This window comes from Vicugna pacos, chromosome 18, assembly GCF_048564905.1.
Source record: "Vicugna pacos chromosome 18, VicPac4, whole genome shotgun sequence".
Lineage (NCBI taxonomy): Eukaryota > Metazoa > Chordata > Mammalia > Artiodactyla > Camelidae > Vicugna > Vicugna pacos.
This window is the reverse complement of record NC_133004.1, coordinates 12,876,168-12,896,759: the sequence shown is the minus strand read 5'-3', so window position 1 is coordinate 12,896,759 and position 20,592 is coordinate 12,876,168. Positions and strand designations below refer to the sequence as shown.

Genomic DNA, 20,592 nt, shown 5'->3' with positions numbered 1-20,592 from the left:
GAAGAGGATGGTAGATGGTGGCGACGGTGGTGGTGACTGGGGGGAGGAGGAGGATGGGGATGGTTAACGAGGCTGAGGATGGTTGAGGATGGGGACGGCTGATGGCGATGACTGAGGAGGACGGTGATGGTTGCGGATGCAGCAGCTGTGGTTCCTGAGCTCTCGCCGTGTACCAGACATTGTGCCAAGTTCTCTCCGTATTTTATCTGCTTAAACTCACACCACCCTCCGATGGGAAAGTTCTAGTTACAGCTACAGGAATAAGAAGAGGCCCGTGTTTCCCTTGAATACCCCATCATATTAGGAAAGATTTGGAAATCTTTTCACTGTTAAGATTTTTTGTGCATTACAGCTGGTTTTCCAGTCCTCAGTCAAGGGCCCGGCAGAGCCCGGGGAACGGAAAGCCCTAGTTAGTTCCCACACCTCTCCTGACGGGATCTTTGCCTAGACTTCCTAGAAGTACAAAGTAGCTGCTTTTAATTGCCACCCACCCCACCCCCACCCACGGCCCTGGCTTTTAGAAGTCGTACCCATCACCTTGGACCTTTATTTTTCATGAAAAATAAAGCAATCGTAGCTGGCGTGGTCCTGCCATTTTTTTTTTTTTAAACACTGTGGGCTTGGGGTTGGGGTGCAGATCCTACCTGTGTTATTTACCGGCTCCGTCCCTCGTCTGTGACGTGGAGCTCCTGACCACCTCGTGTGTAGGATTGAGATTTAAGTGAGGTGTTTAAGAAAGGGGCCAAGCTCGGTTTCTGGCACATAGTGGATACTCGTTAGCCCTGTGTCCTCTCCGTGTACCCACCTCGCTGTCACACCACAGCACCCACCTTTAATGTATTTCCATGCTTGCTTGTCTACTGTCTCTCACTCTTTCTCCACAAGCACCGTCTTATTTTTCTGCTGTATCCTGCAGCCTAGACCTGCACCTGTTGATAAGTATTTATTAAATGAATGAACAGGCCAACATACGTATACGTGCACTGGGAAAGCAAGAATTTGTGTGGAGAGTCTAGGCATGTGGGCAAAAGATGGAGCTGGTGAGGTGGGTGGGGGCCTCGTGTGCCGGTGATGCCTCGTTTTCACTACCAAGGACACGCTCCACCGAGTGGCACTCTCAGGCCTTCTCAGCTGTCGGCCAGAGGGTAGCAGGACCACAGGTGGCCTCGACTGTGCCCGTGTCTGAGCTAGAGCCTCACAGGTGGGACTGGAAAGTCTCCCGTTTAAAAAGGAGGACGTGTACTGTACAGATTCCAGAAGCCAGTTTCTGTTCCCACGTGGCGGTGCGTGACTTCCTCTTGTCAACCTCTGTCACAGGTGAGAGGCAGAGCCCTTCAGGAGTGGAGCACTAGGGGGTGGCCACAGCCCAAGCCTTGAGTCCCTGGCCAGGAGGCCCCCCTATCATTTTCTTTTTCTTTTAAAAAATTTTTTTTGGTGGATAGATAATTAGGTTTATTTTTTTTAATGGAGGTGCTGGGGATTGAACCCAGGACCTCGTGCATGCTGAACACGTGCTCTACCACTGAGCCCTCCCCACCCCCTCTGTCATTTTCTGTTCTCCACCTCCTGCAGGAGCTTGGTTTTGCATTTCTTGACTATTGGGTTGCTTTTTTTCTACCAGTGCATATTTTACAAAGAACATTGGAAAGATAATTGTGAATGGTTTTCTCTCTTGAACGTGCTGATAACATGAAGATGATAATATTCTGTATTAGGGCCCTTCCCCAGGCAACTAGAATGTTGGTAAGCAGCCTTTTTCTGGGAGCCAGGGACTTATAGTTCCTGCAGATTTTTACTAATAACATCCAAGTATCTTTATTGGCAGTAAGAGGCAGGAATCCTTTAAGAGCCCAGGGGCTTCATTTAATGTGAAATACGCAAGGAGAGAAGGAGCTTACAGCAAGCAGGGACTGGGAAATTGTTCAACTTGGTTGTTGAAACAGACTTTGTAGTTGGGGGTGGGGTCCCATCTTTGGACGGACTGGTGACATGTCTTGCCTTCCTCCCCTCTCCCCTCCTTCTCTCCCTTCATTCTTTCCTCCCTCTCCCATTGGGGATAGGGAACTGTGTTAAGGATTGGGTAATAGTAATGAGAACACATAAAGTAGGTCCTTCTCACCATGGAGTTACCGTCTGGTGAGGGAAAAACAAATATTCGTCAACCCCGTAAGTAAGTGCAGAATAACAAGTGTGACATGCCCGTCCACAGACGGCGGGCAAAGCATCTACGGCGTATTCACACGGGCGCACGGGACAGCGGGGAGAAGGAGGATCTGCAACAGCACCCAGCAACATGAACGAATCTCACAAACAATGTTGAATGAAAGAAGCTAGATTTCAAAAACACGCCAGGTGTGTTTATCTAAGTACACAGGCAGGCGAGGCTAATCCATGCTCTTGGAGGTGCCTGTTGTGGTTAATGGGAGAAACAGTTTGGCCACTGTGCCATCATCGGGTTTTCGCTGGCTACCCAGTCAGCCGTGAAGAAGGCGGAAGATGTCAACACCCTTGTGTTCACTGTGGAGGCCAAGGCTGACAAGCACCAGGCTGCACAGGCTGTGAAGAAGCTCTGACACTTGACGTGGCCAAGGTCAGCACCCTGATCGCGCCTGCTGGAGAGAAGCATACGTTCAGCTGCTCTCTGCCTGTGGTGTTTTGGAGGTTGGATGTTGTCAACAAAACCGGGATCATCTAAACTTGAGTCCAGCTAGCTTATTCTAAGTATAGATTTTTCCCCCCATTAAACCTCCCCCCCTCAAAGCAGGCCCTCGGGGGGCCTGGTGGTGAGGTGTGACTGGTGCAGATTGCTTAGGTTAGGGGGGCTCAAGGTGACAGTGCAGGGGCCAGGAGAGAGGAGAAGGCTGGATCACCAAGCACATGATCAGAAACCAGGATCCAGGCCTGGGCATGGCGGATCCCAAAGAGGTTAAACAGAGTGAAGCTGTGGGTAATCCTCAGCTCAGCAAATGTCATAGGTCCCGCTTGAGGACTCCAGCCTCGGGATTATCTCCTATTTGTTTATTGTTTAGTCAAGAAAGCAGCAAATTGTTTGGCTCTGAGACCACAGGGCCCCTGGGGGAGGAGAAGGACCAGGAGCCCTGGTGCACAGTTTTCAGTTAGATGAGGTCCACTCGACATCGACCACAATAGTTTGAAAAGGGAGAGAATGGAAACTGGGGGAGGGTGTACAGTGGGGAGAGAGACAGCAAGACAGACCCTGAGCCCAGCTGCACCTGGGGGAGGCCCGGGCCAGTTCTCACTGGAAGAGCGCGCGTCCCAGGGCGCCCTGAGCCGCACGGGTGTTGGGGGCCTGCCCCTCCCTGGGTCGCTGTTCGGTTCTGTGCTCTTGTTCGTGAGCACCTTGCTGCTTACAGCTGCCTGGGTTTTGTGCTGCTTTCTTCTGCCCTTGGACACCATGACACAGATAACCGTCTCTGAGATCTCAGCCGCGCAAGTCGGCGTGTTTCCTGCAGGGCCACCGTGGATCGTCCTACACTGGACCCAGCGCGTGGAGTTACGGCCCCGGCCACATCCTGCCAGGACCTTCGGGGCCAGGCTCGGGCACTGGCCAGAGACCTTTGAAAATGGTTTTAGTCAGTTTTTTAGTTATTTTATTTTATTTTTTTAAGTTTTACTACTTTAGTATAACTTTAACATATCAATCAGCTGAGGCTAAATTACGCTGTTGTAACAGACAGTCCCCAAATCTGAGTAGCTGACAATGTTAAGTTTATTACATGTCTGTTTCCCACTCACGCTACACGCCCATCCCGGGGCAGCTGTGATTACACCCGCCCGTGTTGTCTGTACGCCAGGATCCCAAGTAAAGAAGCGGTCCTGAACTGCTCTCACGGCAGAGGGAAGAGAGAAGATGGAAGGCACTGTTTGCCTCTGAAAGTTTCTGCTCACAAGTGATGCTTACCCCTTCTGCAGGACACATGCTCAAACCTGACGGTGATGGGCCAGGAAGAACAATCCTCTTATGGGGGGGGAGGACTGCAGAGAGGGAGCCCTGCTGAGAGAGGAGATGGAATACCTGGTGGAGCAGTAATGTGATATATGTCAACAAGTAACGCTTACACGTGGAACAATCAGCCAGGATGGATAAGTATTACGTAGCCACTAAAAATGATCGTGTTAATCTGATCTGTCAGCTTGGAAGGTTCTCTCCTATATGTGACAAAACGGGGGAAGTAGGTAACTAAATAGAAAATATAACAGTCCCATTTAAAAAATAACCTAAACATTTTTAAATGTATACATGAGCATAAGGAAAAATAAATGGAAAGTTCTAAATCAACTGTAGCAGACCTTCATATGCAGGCAAGAAATGACTCAGTTCAGCTACTTCTCAGCACCAACCAGTCGTCACCATGCAAGAATTTAGACTCTGTGTCCACCAGTCTCTCAGGCTTTTTATTTTAAATGGAAATCTGGATTTAAACATGTATATCTCTTATATTTAAATGTTGGCAAGTAATTAAATTTTTTAACCTGCGTGGGCTGCCAGTTTATCCAGTTTCCAATATGAACCAAAAATGATTTTCTCTGGGCAGTGAGATTTTGTATGTTTTCTTCCCCTTTCCTTATCTTTTTTCTAACTTTACCTCAAAACTGGGCATTTCTCTGTGACAGATAGTGGGGAAAACAAACAAGAAGATCATTCATGAAAGGAAAAATATATTTTAGCTACAGGAGTTGCTCTTGACTTAGTAGCAACTACTGTTCAGTTGACAGTTGGTGGTTAATCAAAATAAAATAATGACCTAAAGAATGGGCCCTACTTGGAGCTGCTTGCTGTTAATAAAACTGCCCAGGACCCTGGTCTGTCATCAGGAAAGGCTGGAACCCAGGGGAAGGTCCCAGGGGTCCTCCTTGGTGTCTTGCTGACCTTGAAAAGGAGCAGAACTCTGTGTGACACCCCCCCGCCCCACAATTCCTGCCTCTTGTTTGTGGAAAAGCTGGCGTCTCTCAGGTGCCCTGAGTCATAGAAGAGCAAGCTCAGGCAGTTGATAAGGACAAACCTGAAGGCATTAGGGAACAGCAGTGACTCTGACTACCTATCTATTCCTTCATTTCCCTTTAAAACTTAGCTGAACAGAATCTTTGGAGATGGTTTCTTTGCGAGGGAGGCTGGGGCTACCAGATTGCAGGCATGCTGGTTAAAGTCAACTTTACTTTGTGTTACCAAGACTGTTGCCTCCAAGAGCAAACCAGTTACTCTTACCTAAGCCTCAGGAGGCAGCCGCAGAGAAGAAACAAGAGCTGGTTAGAACCCAGTCCAAGATGGTGGAGGATTTGACTTCCATTGGACCTCGAGCCTCATCCGCTCATTATAAAGTATTAACATGCTAAATGACACACCTGCCAGCCCATGACAGTTGGCGATTGCCGTGACAACGACTGGAGAAGTCCATATGAGGACTGAAAAATTCGAACAAGGACTGATTGGCTCCATCACACCCAGAACGAGGACACGATGGTGGATGCCTCTCATGAAAGTCCATGTGGCCTGATCTGGGCCACAGCTGTCTCCACTGGCCGCCTTGGCTGACGGCTCCCCGCCCCAGCCCCTTTTCCTCCCTCGAGTGCTTTTCATTCCTTCTTCTTGATCAAGTGCTTTCCTTCCTTTTCCGCTTTTGAGAAATAAAAGCAGTTTTCACTCTGTCCCTCTGCCTCTGCTGTGCAAACTCTTTCACAGCCAGCAGCAAGAACCCACACTTTGATGGGCTTCCCAACTAAGGGGTCTTTCCATCCGCTAACAACCTCAAGCATCAGAATTCTCTTGTGCTCAAAATGGACTGGGGAGACATTGAAAGAAACCAGCTGGCTTAGCGGGAGAAAGGAGAACCATCCTGAGGACAAGCTCCCAGAACGGTTTGCTTAAGGAAAATCAAATGAAGCGCTTGGACTCCCGCAGAGCGGTTATTCAAAGCACGACTGCCTGCAGCAGCCCTGTTTATCAGATGCGCCTTTTACCTTTGAGGACGTGGGAGATTGCGTGGAGGGGAAAGAAAATGTGTCGGGTGTGAACGTGAATGTAGCAGTAGGCTTTACATTCTGTACACACTGTTGAATATTCAGGGGTTTTTCCATTTCTTTCTACCCCCAACTGTAATTCCCTGCCTCATCACCCATCATGCAAATGTGATTCTTGCGCATTTTCTGCTGTTGCTCTTTCCCTAAACAAGTAATCAAAACAAGATTTTGAGCTGTATTTGAGCTGCAAATAAGTTTAGGATAAAATGCAATTATTCGCCTCCAAAAATCAACAGAGACAATTTGGACATTTCAAAGGCTTGAATTACCCTTAATCAAAACTCAGAATGGCGTCCATTCCAAGGATTAAAAATAAGCTAGGACTCAGCCCTAGTTCACAATAGCCAGTTGCTTAAAAAAAAATTTTTTTAAATGCTAAAAGTAGCACTTGCTCATTATAGAAAATTTGGAAAATAAAAGAAAGTTAGAAGGAAGGAAAACAAATGACTCAGCCCCACCACACAGATAACAGTTGCAATTAATATCTCCTTCTAGTCTTTTCTCTATGCATTTTTTCTGTAGGTGGAATCATGCTACGGATGAACTTTTGTGTCCTGCTTTTTCATCTAACGTAATTTTTCCCGTCAGTCTGCACTTTGTCAGAATCGTCTTTCACCACTATATGCTATTCTCCCATTGTGATATAAGTTCTTTGATCATACTGTTAAAAAATAAACTGAGTCGTAGTAAAAACTGTAAGAGTTTATCTGAACAAACATGGATTCCCATCAATCAGGACCAAACTGGAAGTGGTTTCGAACGTTCCACTGACAGGAGCTGGGCAAGGGTTCTATGGAGAAGATGTGGATGCAAAGCAAGGGAATTATGTGACTGGCTATAGCTTAAGTGGGTGCACTGTTTGGGGAAGCCCCGCTGGCTGTTTGTGATGGGCTGTTGTAACCCTGAGGCGACTTACAGGGTCAGACTGTGACCTAGGTTTTTGTTTGCTTACGTAGATTCCCAAAGCTCCAGAGACACCCAGTCTGTGGCCTCCCTGTTTGATTAATTTAACAATCCTATTGTTCAGCATTTAGGTTTTTTTCCAGTTTCTCACTGCCCTAAACAATTACAGAGGACCATGATATCCTTCAGGGCTCTGCTGTATTTTAGAGGTCTGTGGTTGGAGGAGAGGGCGGCAGTGTGATACAGTAGAAAGGGCCTAGATTTCTGGGGTAGATGGATGTGAGTTCCAATCCTGACCCTGCTGATTTCTTGCTCCGTGATCACAGGCCACTTGTTAAATTGCCCGTGCCTTGCTTTCTTCACCTGCCCAACAGATGCGATGTCATCCAACTTGCAGGTGGTGATAAAGTTTGGAATGATGGCTGTGAAGTCTGGAGTCGAGGGGACACTTAGATAACTTGGCATGCTGTTGGCTGCAGGGAACGGAAAGACCTACCTGATCAGCAGTGACACCCCAGCTTTGGAATCAGGTCATTCCTGGGTTGACATTGCACCTCTGCCCTGAGAGAGCTGTCACCTTGGGCAAATTTGATAACAGCCCCAAGGCTTAGTTTATTCATTTGTAAAATGGGAATGGTGGTACGAAACTCACAAAGGGGTTATGAGGATTAGATGAAATTAATAAGAGATTACATGCACAGCACTTCGTATCCTGCCCGGCCTGCGTGTAGGGTTCATACGTAGGACGTGATAGCTGTGTCGACTGTAGTAAATGCACAGCCTAAAGTCGATAGTTATATTTTATTTGGCGGGAGGACTCGAGCCAGGATGACAGCCTCTCAGATGCGCTGAGGGACTGCTCTGAAGAGGTGGGGGAGGAGCTAGGATATATAGGAGCTTTACAACAAAGACCAGGTAGTTGGAACAGTAAAAGATTACTTGTTACCTAAAGAAAACCGGGCATTTCAACTTAAAGAATTTTGTGCTTTTCTATGTATGGGAGGAAGCAAACATTTGGGCTCACTGAACTCATTCCTTTGACAAGCACCTGGCTATCTAGGGCCAGTGTCCTGTCCTTTCTTATTCTGAGTCCCCTCAGAGTGCACCATTGTGCATGGCTACAGAGGCGGGGCTGCAGGCCTGTCCTCACTGGGAGGTGGCGGCAGCCGCTGATGACTTGATGGCTTCAGCGTTCTTTGTTTACTGAAATGGTTTGCAGTATTTTTCATTCACAGTTGCTATTGTATTTCTTCTGTCATCCTTATTATCAGTGCCGTAGGTGAGCTCTACAGAAATAGGGAAACTGCAGTGGGAGAGTAAGGAGAGACATTCACTCTCTTTGGCAGAGGTGGTGGGAGGTCATGGAAGCTTCCAGGGGGAAGTGATGCCTGAACCAGAGTTTAACGCTGAGCTGGGATGAGCCCGGTGGGTAAGAGAGGCAGAGGGTCCTGCAGGCTCCCAGGCCCAGAGGTGAGAGCAAACTGGGGGGTGCCCAGGAGAAGGGGCTGTCAGAGGAATGGGCAGACCCCCCACCCCCAGGCAAGTGTCCCATCAGCGCAGACCCGGACGACATCACGCCATTAACTGAGCTGTGGAGGCTGGTGGGGAGGAGGAGGGAGAGAGTGTTCATTCCTTCTTCCTGCTTCATTCTTAAGGACTGGGGCCTTCCTTCTTTTCTTACGTTGCTTATTGATCCGCAGTGTGAGAGCGACGCTCTCCAGATCTGCAGTGGAGTGAAAAACCCGACTTGATGGAAAACGTCGGAAAGTGAAGATATCCCCTCTTAAAAAGTCTGACCTTTTGCAGAATTTCAGAAACGGGTCCGTCTGTATTATGTCAAATGCTCTCTCATTTTCTCCCCGCATGGAACAAAGTCAGGAAGTAATGAAGTAAACATTCTCTGCTTCGGTGCTGAGAATTCAGAGACGCTGCTCCTGTGGCCAGTGTCCTGAGCTGTGACCGGAGCCCTTAGCCGGTCAGGCAGTGCTCACGTGCAGGGACGGATGGCTCACAGCTGCTTTCTGGGAGTTTGCTCATTTATTCGTTCGCTCATTCATTTATCCTTTCTTTTAACCAGCCAACCAAGGAGCCCACCAACAAGTATTTATTGAGTACCTTCTGTGCCAGGCTTCCTTCTGTGCCCTGGGGGTGTACTAATGAGCCCAAACGGATACATCCCTCTTCCCACAGAACATTCTAGTGTAGAAAGCTCGAAAAGCAAACAAGTGAGCAAGCTCTGTAGTTGTATTCAGCAGTTAGTGCTGGGGAGCAGATACAATGGGAAGCCTTTCTTCATCAGTGGCCTGGGAGCGAGCCCTGGGGCTTACTGGCAACCCCAGCCGAAGGAGTCCGCTTTCCGCGTTCCAGAAGGGTGTTGTTACCCGCAGCTCCTGGCACGTCTCTGTATTCTAAGGCTTGACCCTTGTCCTCAGGAAGCCTGATGGTCTGCATTTGGAGGGTAAGTGCTGTCGTGGTAATGCCCTGTGGTGAGAGAGCTGAACCCTGGGACTGGAGAAGTCCAGGCTTTGAGCACTTAGCTCAGGCCTGGGTAGTGGAGTGCCAGGTCAGGACACTTTCTGGAGAAGAGATGTTTGGGCCAGAGGAAGGGTGATCGGGCAGGGAGCACCCTGTTCTTGGGCAGGGCATCCCGAGTGGAGGGAAGGGCCCAAACAGGAGCCACGAAACAAAAGGCGTGTCAGAAGCAGCATCGAGGTGCTCACGGCGGCAGTTCATGTGGTGCAGGCCCAGAGTCAGACTCTCACCTGTGAAGTCCAAGTGCAGGGCAGTCCCAGTCTGGATCCTTTGTGTGCCAGGGGCAGGAACTTGGTTAGTTTAAATGTTTAAAAAAAAAAAAAGTAGGCAAGAAAGCTTTTAGCTTCGGGAACTAGAAGAGTACTGTGGAAACCCACAGAGCACAGAGTGCTGGCCAGCTCTGATCCCTGAGGCCAGGAAGCTGGACTCACCCCATCCACGACTCACTGTGTCCCTCGTGCTGCCTGCATGGCCTGCGGTCGTCCAGGGAAGCAAGGCCAGTGGGCAGGGAACTGTCTGCCGTGTTGTGACCATGCATTACTTTTAGGGAAGAGCTCTGGGGGTGGGGGGCCCTGCTGGGTGGACTGCGCCAGCCCACCGACACGGGGCAGGGGTGGTGGGATTGGCTGGGCCTGGGGCCGCATCATAGGGGCTAGGGTGTGGATAGAGGTGGGCCTGTGGCAGTGCCACCAGGGTGACACGGGGTAGGGCTGAGGTGATTCCGAGGGGCGGGGGCACCCAGTGACAGAACCAGCCGCGCTCTTCTGAGAGAGTATTTGCCCCGCCCGTTTCAGGCAGTTGTGGGGGTATGCTCCTCCACCCCCGCCGTGGGTAATTACAGTTGTCACAGCATGGTCTGCCACACTCTCCAGTAGCTTCTGTCAGTGTTTTTTTTTTCTTAATGGTGTATTTCTTGAAGGGAAATAATAGTCTACATAATGACCCTTCTTCCTCTGCTTTAATGTCCACTAATTGGAATACTCTCTTTAGTAAGTCTTCTAAGAGGAAAATAATGAGAATTGTAGAGATCAAAGGCCCCACTCAACTTTCTGGTGTCTGCGTGAAAACATTTCCAGATCCCAGAACTGTTACAGAAGCCGAAATTTGGCACCCCCTGCCCACCACCCTCTTTGAAGTCTCCCTTTCCAACCACAACAGTCTTGTTTCTGATCTTCATTTCCCCTGCTTGGCTCACCTACCAGAGGGTGTGTCCTCTGCCCCCTATTTTGAGGCCCTTAAGGTGGGTGTCCTTTTTAATACCTCCCAGACTCATTCCCCAGGTCAGGGGTGATGAGTGAGTTTACCAGGTGCCATTGATTTCATGGCCTTTGAGATCTGGGGCAGCAAGAATATGTGCTCTGGAGTCAAGCACCAGCCCACTGACTTCTGTGTGGCCTTGGGTAGCTTGTCCGACCTCTCCAGCCTCAGTTTCCTTGTCTGTAAAATGGGGATGATAACAGGAACCACTTTATAAGATGATATAAAATATTAAACAGTGTCTGCAATGTAGTAAGCTCTCAGTGACTGCTTTCGTTTCTCTGTTTGCCCAAAATAGGGTGTGGCTGTTCCTTGAGCCCCAAGATCAGAGACCTGGGCCCTGGGGACAGCCTTGAACCCCAAGAAGGCAGGGCAGGGTATCTAGTGGCAGGAGGGAAGGGCGCCGTTGCTGTTTGTTCATCCCTCCCTTTGTGCCCTATCTCAGAACGAGGGCGGTGTGCCCACAAGCACCTCACGCCCCCAGGGCCTTGTGACCCCCCCAAAAGCCAGCCCCTTGGCGGGCTGGGGGCTGTCTTGGCTCTTCACCCCATGAGGATGCTGCCTGCATCTGTACCCCTGAACCTGCCAACCTTGAACCCAGGAGAGCAGGGGGCTCTGGTTGCTCCAGTCCCGAGAGAACATTTGTGTTAACCTGTAAGGAAGGCCTAGAGCAGTGTGTAATCCAGGTGACAGGCCCATTGTGCCAGGTGACCCTGGCTGGAAGAGGAGAAGGTCTGGCCCCTGATCCTGCCTGGAGCCGGCTGCCCCATGGGGAGGACACTCCCGGCCAAGGGCCCTGAGCTGGTCTCTGGGTTCACCTCTGCCTCCTCACTCACGGGGCAGCTGCTATGATCAGGCGAGAGAGGGGCACGTGGCTCTGTCAGGGCCACATGCGACCCCAGAGCTTTCTACTGAGATGCGACATCTCTCGAGGCTGGTTTCCCAGAGGGTTAGGGCCGATTTCTGGGGGTGCCCTATAACACTGCCATACTCCACTCGGGCCCCCAAGGTGGCACTGGCACTGGTGAGGGCCACGTCTCCCGCCTGGGCCCGTCATCAGGCTGGTGACAGGAGGCAGCAGGGCCAGGAGCTCACAGACAGACCTTTCTATTCGGAGAGAGAAAAGAAATGAAGGCAGGAACGTGGCGCCATTTTTGGTACCAGGAGACGTGACAGCTTGGCGTCGGCTCCAGGCATGACACCTCCGTGTGAAGGTGTGTGCCGCCGGGTGGAGCGGGGGGCGGCCCCTGCGACTCTCCTCCCCGCCAGGTGCCAGTTCAGGAAGACGCCCGTGTTGCTCAGGTGGGCATTCGTGGCCCCGATTGCTCAGGCGCCAGCCTGACTCAGGGTGCGGGGCGGCTGGGCGGCCTATCTGTGCCTGGAAGATCTCTGCGGGGTCCCTGGCCCCCCGCCTGCAGTGACAGGGCCGTTCACTTCTCGGGGCCTCGCTTCCCTTGTCTGTGAACTTGAGGGTTGGGGTTAGACCAAGGTGACATCTCTGACCGTTTGAAAGTAGGGTGTCAGACCTGAGATTCTGGAAGACTGTTTGTGTGCCAGATGAGAGTGAGACGTGGGCAGAGAGCATGTCCTCAAAGACCTGTTATTTTTTGGTAAAATGTTACTGAAATCCTATATTGTTTCACCACAGCCGAAACGAATGTGATGTATTTCTTTCTCCCTCCATCTCTTCCTATTCTTTCCCCTTTTTTCTCTTACTTTCTTCCTTCCCTGTGCTTTAGTTTATTCACTCATTCATTCGTTCTCTTACCCTCCGTGTACAGCAGGGGTCGAACTGTGTGCAGTACTGAGGATGGAGTGGAGGGGCCCAGGCCCTCCTGGTCTCGGGGGGGAGAGGATCGTGTGTTGAGGCCGCTGGGGTGCAGTGGGTCGGGCATGGAGAGAGGAGTCCTGGGCTGGTGGGCATGCAGGGAGGCCTTCTTGGGGGGCAGGTGTCACCTGAGTCTTGGGGCGCACGTCTGAAAGAGACTGGCAAAGAAAGTGAGGGGAGGGATGGGGTGACCCTCCTTCCCCTGGCTCTGCTGCTTAGCTTACCCCACCGGTCCTCGCCTCCCCCGGCTCCTTCCCCACCCACAGCTGTTCCCCCCACTGCCCCGCCAGCCCCAGGCCCAGAGGCTCAGGAGGTTCAGGGGCACACCAGGACCCTGGCCTCTGTCCCCACTCTGCCGCTGATGGAGGGTACCTGAAACGTGTGCCCTGGCTGCCAGCACCTGTCTGATGTTCTTACTACGACTGTCAGTGAACGGGGCTGGCGGTGCCCGGCGGGCCGGCTGCTGAGAGGCCTGCTGGCCGGCTGACCCGCCCAGCCCGTGTGGGAGGAGCGGATGGGGGCTTCCTTCCCAACCCTGCCTCCTCAGAGTATGTGGCTCATGGCCTCACCACTTAGACCTTCTGTGTAAAATGGTGTTGTCGCCACCTTATCAGATGGTTTTGAGGCCAGATAAGCTGTGGTCACGAGGGCCTAAGTCAGAGCACAGCACAGGGCTGGTGGCAGCACCTGTCATCTCCTTCCCTCCGACCATCTCTCCTCGCTCTCCTTTGAAAAGAATTGAGATATAGATCACATACCAGAAAATTCACCTTTTTAAGGTATCCAATTCAGTTACTTTTTAGTAAATTCACAAGACTGGACAATCATCACCACTATCTAATTCCAGAACATTTTCTTCACCCTGAAAAGAACCTTGTACCTGTCAGCGGTCACTCCCCATCGCTGCCCCTCCTCCCACACAAAACCCTGGAAACCAGTCCTCTGCTCTCTTTCTCTGCAGGTTTCCCCATAGGTTTGCCTTTTTGTGACATTTCATGTAAATGGAATCATACAGATCTTACAATACATGGCTTTTTGTGTCTGATTTCTTTCACTTAGCGTAATGCTTTCAGGTTCACCCACCTTGTAGCAGTTATCAGTACTTCACTCCTTTTTATGGCTGAATAGTATTCCATTGTGTGGACAGACCACATTTTGTGTGTCCCTTCATCCATTGATGGTCATTTGGGTTGTGTCTCCTTTTTGACTGTTATGAATAATGCCAGTGTAAGTATCGTGTACAAGTTTTATGTGCACACTTGCTTTCAGTTAGTTCTCTTGGGTGTACTTACTTGTAAGAGTGGAATTGCTGGGTCCTGCATCAGTTTTATTGGTTGGTGTGAAGTAGTATCTCATTGTGGTTTTAATTTTCATTTCCCTAATGGCTCATGACATTGAGCATTTTTTTCATGTGCTTATTGACTTTTTGTATATCTTCTTTGAGGAGTGTCTATTCAAATCCTTTACCCATTTTTAAATTGGGTTAGTATTTTATTTTATTTTTGAGTTATAAGAGTTCTTTATATACAAGTCCCTTATCTGGGACTTGTGATTTGCAAATATTTTCTCCCATCCTGCGGTTGTCTTTTCATTTTGTTGATGGCATCCTTTGACGCATGAAAGTTTTTAATTTTGATGACATCTAATTTATTTGATTGTTTGTTTTACTCCTCGTGCTTTTAGTATGCTATCTAAGAATCCTTTGCTTAACCCCAGGGCATGAAGATGTAGGCTTGTTTTTCTTCTAAGGGTTTTATAGTTTTAGCTCTTACATGTAAGTCTTGATCCATTTTGACTTAACTTTTGTGTATGGTGTAAGGAAGGGGTCTGGCTTCACTCTTTGGCTTGTGGGTCCCCTTGTCCTGGCCCCATTTGTTGCAAAGACTATTCTTTCCCCATCAAATGGTCTTGGCACTCTTGTCAAAAATCAGTATAACATGGATGAATGGATTTATTCTCGGACTCTCAGTTCTGTTCTATAGATCTATATGCCTATGCTTAAGACAGTACCACACTGTCTTGATTTCTGTGGATTTTAGTAAGTTTTAAAATCATAAAGGCTAACTGGGAGCTACGGTCACTGCTGCTGTCCAACAGCACAACAGAGGATTGTACCACATATCGCTAGCCTGGGGAAAGGATCAGAATTCAGAATTTGAAATAGGATTTCTACTAAATGCATATCACTTTCATACCATCATAAAGTCAAAACGTCCTCGGTCAAACCATCGTAAGTCAGGGACCATCTGTACTGCACTGAAACGTCAGAGCAGTGTAAGTTATGTGGAACCAGGGATGCTGCACTGCTGGATGGCTTTATGGGGAAGGGAAAAAACTTTCCTCTGCCCTTTAGGTTCTTCTGGCTGGTGTAAGCAGTAAACTGACACAAGACAGGATTAACAAGAAAAAAAACAAACAAGTTTAGTAATATATATACATGGGAGAGACCCAGGAAAACTGAATAACTCACTAAAATGGCCCAAATCCTCACCTTAAATACTATCTTCAGTTAAAGATAAAAGAGGATGTTGCAGGGGGGCAGGGGCCCAGGGTTGGGGTGGTTTGTGACTTCAGGAGAAAGGAAGGCAATTCACATGGAGATGGAAAAAGAAGTGTTTGGTAAGCAAATGTTTGCTGGGCCATGCAGAGACCATAGGGCACAAGACAAGACTTTGGTCTTCAGGCTCTGCCGAGTTCCTTGCCTCAACCTTACCCATATTCTCTGGTGGTCGTGCTTTTCCTAGACCAGACCCTTTATCTAAATTCTTTTAGGCAGTTAAAGGGGGAAAAGGATTTAAGAAGAAAGACTTCCCAAGTCTTCTGTTTCTTAAAAGTAATTAGCCTAAAATCATCCTCATGCCAAAGAGACACAGTTTGGGATGGCAAATTTTGCTTCCCTACAGTCTCACCTTTGAAATGTCTCCAGAAGTTTCACAGTCCGGAAGTTGAGTTTGTGGATTGCCCCATCTCACTGAACCAGTCTCTTAGTCCTGACAGTAGGTCAGTCCAGTTAAACTCGTTTCAGAAGGCAGTGGTGTGGTTGGGCCTGTGGTACAGACAACCAGGTGTTTAATAAAAGGCACTTCTATGGAAGCAAAAGAAAAGCAATGGTTAGTGATTGGAGCAAACCGTCATCTCAGTTTCTGAGTTTTGAAGGCAGCCGGTTGAGAAGATGTTTAAATGTCCTGCTTGAAGCATCTTTAGATGGAGTGAGGGCAGCTAGTGACAGACTGACAGAGCTTCCAGGTTTGCAGTTTGAATGTCTGGCGATCTTGTTTAAGTGGCCCGATAGAGCAACAGCTCGAAGATTGTATATGAGCTGTTGTGGTGATTTCTCTGAAGTTGATACCAAGTTGTCTAGCTTCAGTTTATAGGGCTTCAGGAAAAAGGGCAGTTTTACTTCTTACTGGTTCAAAGTAAAAAGGATGGGGGAAATTGGAAATGTTCGTTCTTAATGATTCCAAGTCAGAAGGTTAGGGGAAATTGGAAATGTCAGTTTGGAGAGTTGTAGGAATGTAGGTATGAGGAAACCATAAGAATTCAGGATCTAGTCTAGTTTATAGGTAGATAACAGACCTCAAAGACACAGGACAGAGGGGAGGGTATACCTCGGTGACAGAGCACGTGCTTAGTTAGCATGCACGAGGTCCTGAAACTGGTATTTCAGAGTGCTTGTTAGATTCCTTTCCATGAATTTTTCTGAAGATAAAACATTTTTACAGGAAGCTTTTGTAAAAGCATCTGAGTGAAACAATAACTGTCTCTAAACAATAAAAAAAGACTTAAAAATGATCATGTTTAGAGTTCATTTGGTAAGAGAGTGTAGTCGTTTTTGTGATGTGCAATGTTTTAAGATAACAGTTGAAATTATGTTGACATCACTGTATCAGGACATGTCAGATTTTTAGGGATCGCATATGATTTTGGGAACGTTTGTAATACAGACCTGTACAGACACAGCATAAGGAGGGCCTGTATCACTTGTTTAGCACAGCTTCCCATGTAATTTAACATATCGAACAAGCCTAGTTCATTTACTATCTCCCTTTTATAAGGAGAAAGAGCAAATGTCCCAGGGGCCTTCTGGAAACTTTATTCGTTTGAGTTTTTTAAAAAAAAGACTTTGCTTAGAATTTAATTTGGAGGTAGTTTGTCAAAAATATCAAAAAGCTTTAAACCCTTGATTAAATAGGATCCTAGGTCACCATGAAACAATACTTATTCATTTAACTGTGGTAACAAAGACTTTGCAGGCAAATACAGAAACTTCAATAGTTGTAAAAAGCCATAGCTCTTTTAATATTGAAAAGATTCAGCTTTTTTTTTCCTTCTGAGACATTAGACAAAGACAAAACATACAATATTTGTTTTTCTAGACAGATTACGTTAAAAATAAAGGAAGATGTTTGTTTACAATTTCTCATTAAGAGCAGACAAATAATGTAATAAATTTGTCTTTTTAACGGAGAAAAAACAAATTTTAATTTTGCACCAGCGTACCTCTGATACTGAAATTCATTCACTCAATTAAATGTATTCCTATCTTAGCAGCTTGTTCACACATGAAATTCATTTTCCAAGATTCTTTTTTTTTTTTTTGCAAACCTAAAGCTTTCTGTGTCCATTTTCATTTTTTCCTTATTCTCTTTCCTGTTTAGAAATAATCAGCTGTAGGACAAAAATCACCTGCATTTCCCTCAGTAAAAATGCATCTCTATATCTCATACTTTTACTTACCCCCAAATATATTTTACTTTCTTTGCATGCAGAATTACTTTCCTTCTATTTCTAGTAAACTTATTCACATATATTAATTAGAAACTTTAATTTCTAGTGAAAATAAAGAAATAAATAATTGTGAACTGTCATCAGCACTTTTTGGCTTGGCAAATTTATATATACCTTTTATAGTTTCCAGAAACAATGTGCCCTTTTAAATAGTGTTGTAATCGTTCAGTGTAGCACAACACAGGGTTACTAATAGACCCTACTTTTTCCTTAGTTTTTCTGCAATAGGAAGCAAGAAGTAGATAGACCTGTGTTCAGTAACTAATGTTTTATTATTTCGTCTTCTTTGGAAACAATCTAGATATACAGGGAATTTAACCTAACTCATCATTTAACTCAGCTTAGCAAAACCTTAAGGTTTCTAGTAAACTGGAAAGATTTTGAAAACTATTTTTAAGCATACGTATACCATCGCACATAGTTATTGTTAAAAGGTTCACCTAAAACTTTATCCAGCTTATGTCTATTTGATTTTACTTTTTATTAACAAATATGTTGAGATTACCTATGAAGACTTTCATGAGATATTAGATAAAAGTAGCCATCATCTCAAGCCATATTTTTTTCTGAAAAATTTTGTAACAGAGATAACATGAACTTATTTGATTAATAACCCAGATAGAATAAAAGCTACATGTTGGCGTTATACCTAGCGCTGGTTACTCTGAAGACATGCTCATCTTAATTAAACCGATAAACTTAAGCTTTTACTTACCAAAGATTATTTTATATCATGTTAACTTGAAAAAAAATTGGGGAGTTAGTTTCTCATATATATATATTTTTCTAGTTTCTCATATTTTTGAGAATTTTTAGATAAGGACTTGTTTGTCTAAGCCAGTTAAATAGAACTCTTTTACAAATTAATTTTGGAAATACCACCCAGAGTGGGGGAAATCACACATCTCTGCACATAGAGACACACACATGAGCATACTGACAGATGCAAACAGAGATCGTAAAGCTTTTGTTTAAAAAAAAAAAACTTTCGTCACGAGGTGGGTACAATAATATAAAACTCACTAGTTTATAAAAAAAAAAAACAGTTGGATCCAGATTTTGTTCTGGCAGTTTGAAAGAGTGAAGTTTTTCTGTTCAAATGGCTAAAGTCTTTTCACCGTTTGTGGAGAGGACTTAAGATTTGTGTTTGACAAGTAGCCTTATGTAGGCTGTGGTCTAGAGACTGGGCAGAAGAACTCTTCTTATAGTTTGTATTTTTAAAACAGGCTTCTTTCCCTCTCCCCTGCCCCCCCCCTCCCCCACGCCTGTATGGATTCAGTTCTGCTGTTTGAATTATCTGGTAGAGATTTGCAAGACAAAGGCAGGTTCTTCCGTTAGCCCTAGGGCACTGGCCTCCAGTTTACACCTCACACAGTGTGGATTCAGGCCACCCTGCTGGCTCCCTTTAGTGTGTTCAGTACAACTAACACTGCTCCAAGGGTGGATCTCCTGCCCTGTTTTACAATACCAGACGCAGTGTCCAACTCACAATACAGTCAGGCAGAGAGACCAACCATTCTACATAAAGCCCAGCAAAGACACCAGTTTTCCTACAAACTTTCACTGCAATTCCCTCAACTCTCATACCTCTAACCGCTTCCACTAGAGCCCCATCAACAAGTCTCAGTCTTTGAATTTTGGGCAGAGGAAGCGTTCCCGGCCAGACCCCGCATCCATTCCTATAAAAAACATCAGGCTGTATTGACACAGCCTATTCACTTAACACCCACCCAAACATTCCAACCTTTATAATCAACCCTTGCATTTGTACGTTTTCTCAGTCTAATCGTAGCCCATGTCAAAGTCCCACCAGTGGATTTTGGTGTCACGGCTCCTCCAGGAGTCCTGGAAACTCCTCCCCCCACCTTGGCCATTTTACCCATTCCTGTGCAGAAGGCCTTGGCTCCCAAGTGAGGGGTGGAGCCAAGGGTCCCGGGCCTGTCTGTCATTCTTTAACTTGATTAATTGGCTTAACTGCCCAAAAGGATTGCTGGTCGGGTTTCTCAGCGTAATTTTTGCCTTCCGGCCTTTTAAATTTCTCTAAACTGAGATAAATAGAGAAGACTTGTTTGAAGCCTTTGATTTATTTTTTTTAATTTTATTCATTGATTGGTAAAGAAGGTAATTCGGTTTATTTATTTACTTATTTATTTATTCATTTGTTTATTTATTTGATGGAGGAACTGGGGATTGAACCCAGGCACTCTACCACTGAGCTATACCCTCTTCGCTGAGGCCCTTTACTGTTGGAGGATCAATAGGGGTCCCTTTGGCCCACCCTACCTTAGATAGTACTCTGTTAAAACCTTTGTTTTAACCTCATCAACATCTGTTTTATTTACCCCATTTCTTAATAACCATTTTCAGATTTCCATTTTACTGGGACCAGTCCTATGACTCCTCCCTTTCTGATTCCTCTTTGTTCCACCTCTCTTAGTGTTTGCTTTATTTACCTCATTTCTTTTAACAACCCTTTAAAAATTTCCACCTTGTTAGGAATAGTCCCTTGACTCTTCCCTTGGCCTAGTCCCGTTTTCTTGTTAACTAACCTAATGTTTCTTTGTCTTTTCTGTTTGAATTTTAATTTCTTTTTGTTGAGATACGGTTGGTTTACAGTATTATATAAGTTTCAGGTGCACAAAACAGTGACACACAATTTTTTAAGATTATAGTCCATCTATAGTTATTATGAAATATTGGCTGTATTCCCTGTGCTATACGATATATCCTTGTAGCTTACTTACTTAATACATATAGTTTGTACGTCCTATTCCCAAACTCCGATCTTGCTCCTTGCTCTACCCTCTCCCCACTGGTAACCACTCATTTGTTCTCTATATCTGTGAGTCTGGGTATTTTTGTTGTTGTTGTTGTTATATTGAATAGTTTTATTTTTAAGTTTCTACATATAAGTGATAACATACAGGATTTCTCTTTCTCTGTCTGACGTATTTCATTTAGCATAATGCCTTGCATGTCTATCCCTGTTGCTGCAAATGGCAAAATTTTGTTCTTTTTTATGGCTGAGTAGTATCTTACTGTGTATTTACCACATCTTTCTCCATTCATCTCTTGATAGACACTTAGGTTGCTTCCATATCTTAGCTATTATAAATAGTGCTGCTATGAACATTGGGGTGCATGTGTCTTTTCAAATTAGTGTTTTCACTTTTTTTTTTTTTTTGGCTACTTACCCAGGAGTAGAATTAATGTATCCTATGATGGTTTTAGTTTTAGTTTTAGTT

General features: G+C 46.2%; 1 protein-coding gene across 2 annotated transcripts in view; it reads left to right on the top strand.

Moving 5' to 3' along the window:
* SNX29 (sorting nexin 29) overlaps nucleotides 1-20,592 on the top strand; it is a 478,692-nt gene that overhangs the window by 348,920 nt on the left and 109,180 nt on the right. Inside the window, exon 19 of one of the 2 annotated variants that reach the window (XM_072942172.1) lies at nucleotides 3,934-4,953. The exons of the other annotated variant lie outside the window; for it this stretch is intronic. Within the exon in view, the coding sequence (XP_072798273.1) occupies nucleotides 3,934-4,056 (123 nt within the window). The 3' untranslated portion in view covers nucleotides 4,057-4,953. Of the gene's footprint in view, nucleotides 1-3,933; nucleotides 4,954-20,592 lie in introns of those variants that run through there. 2 annotated transcript variants of the gene reach the window in all.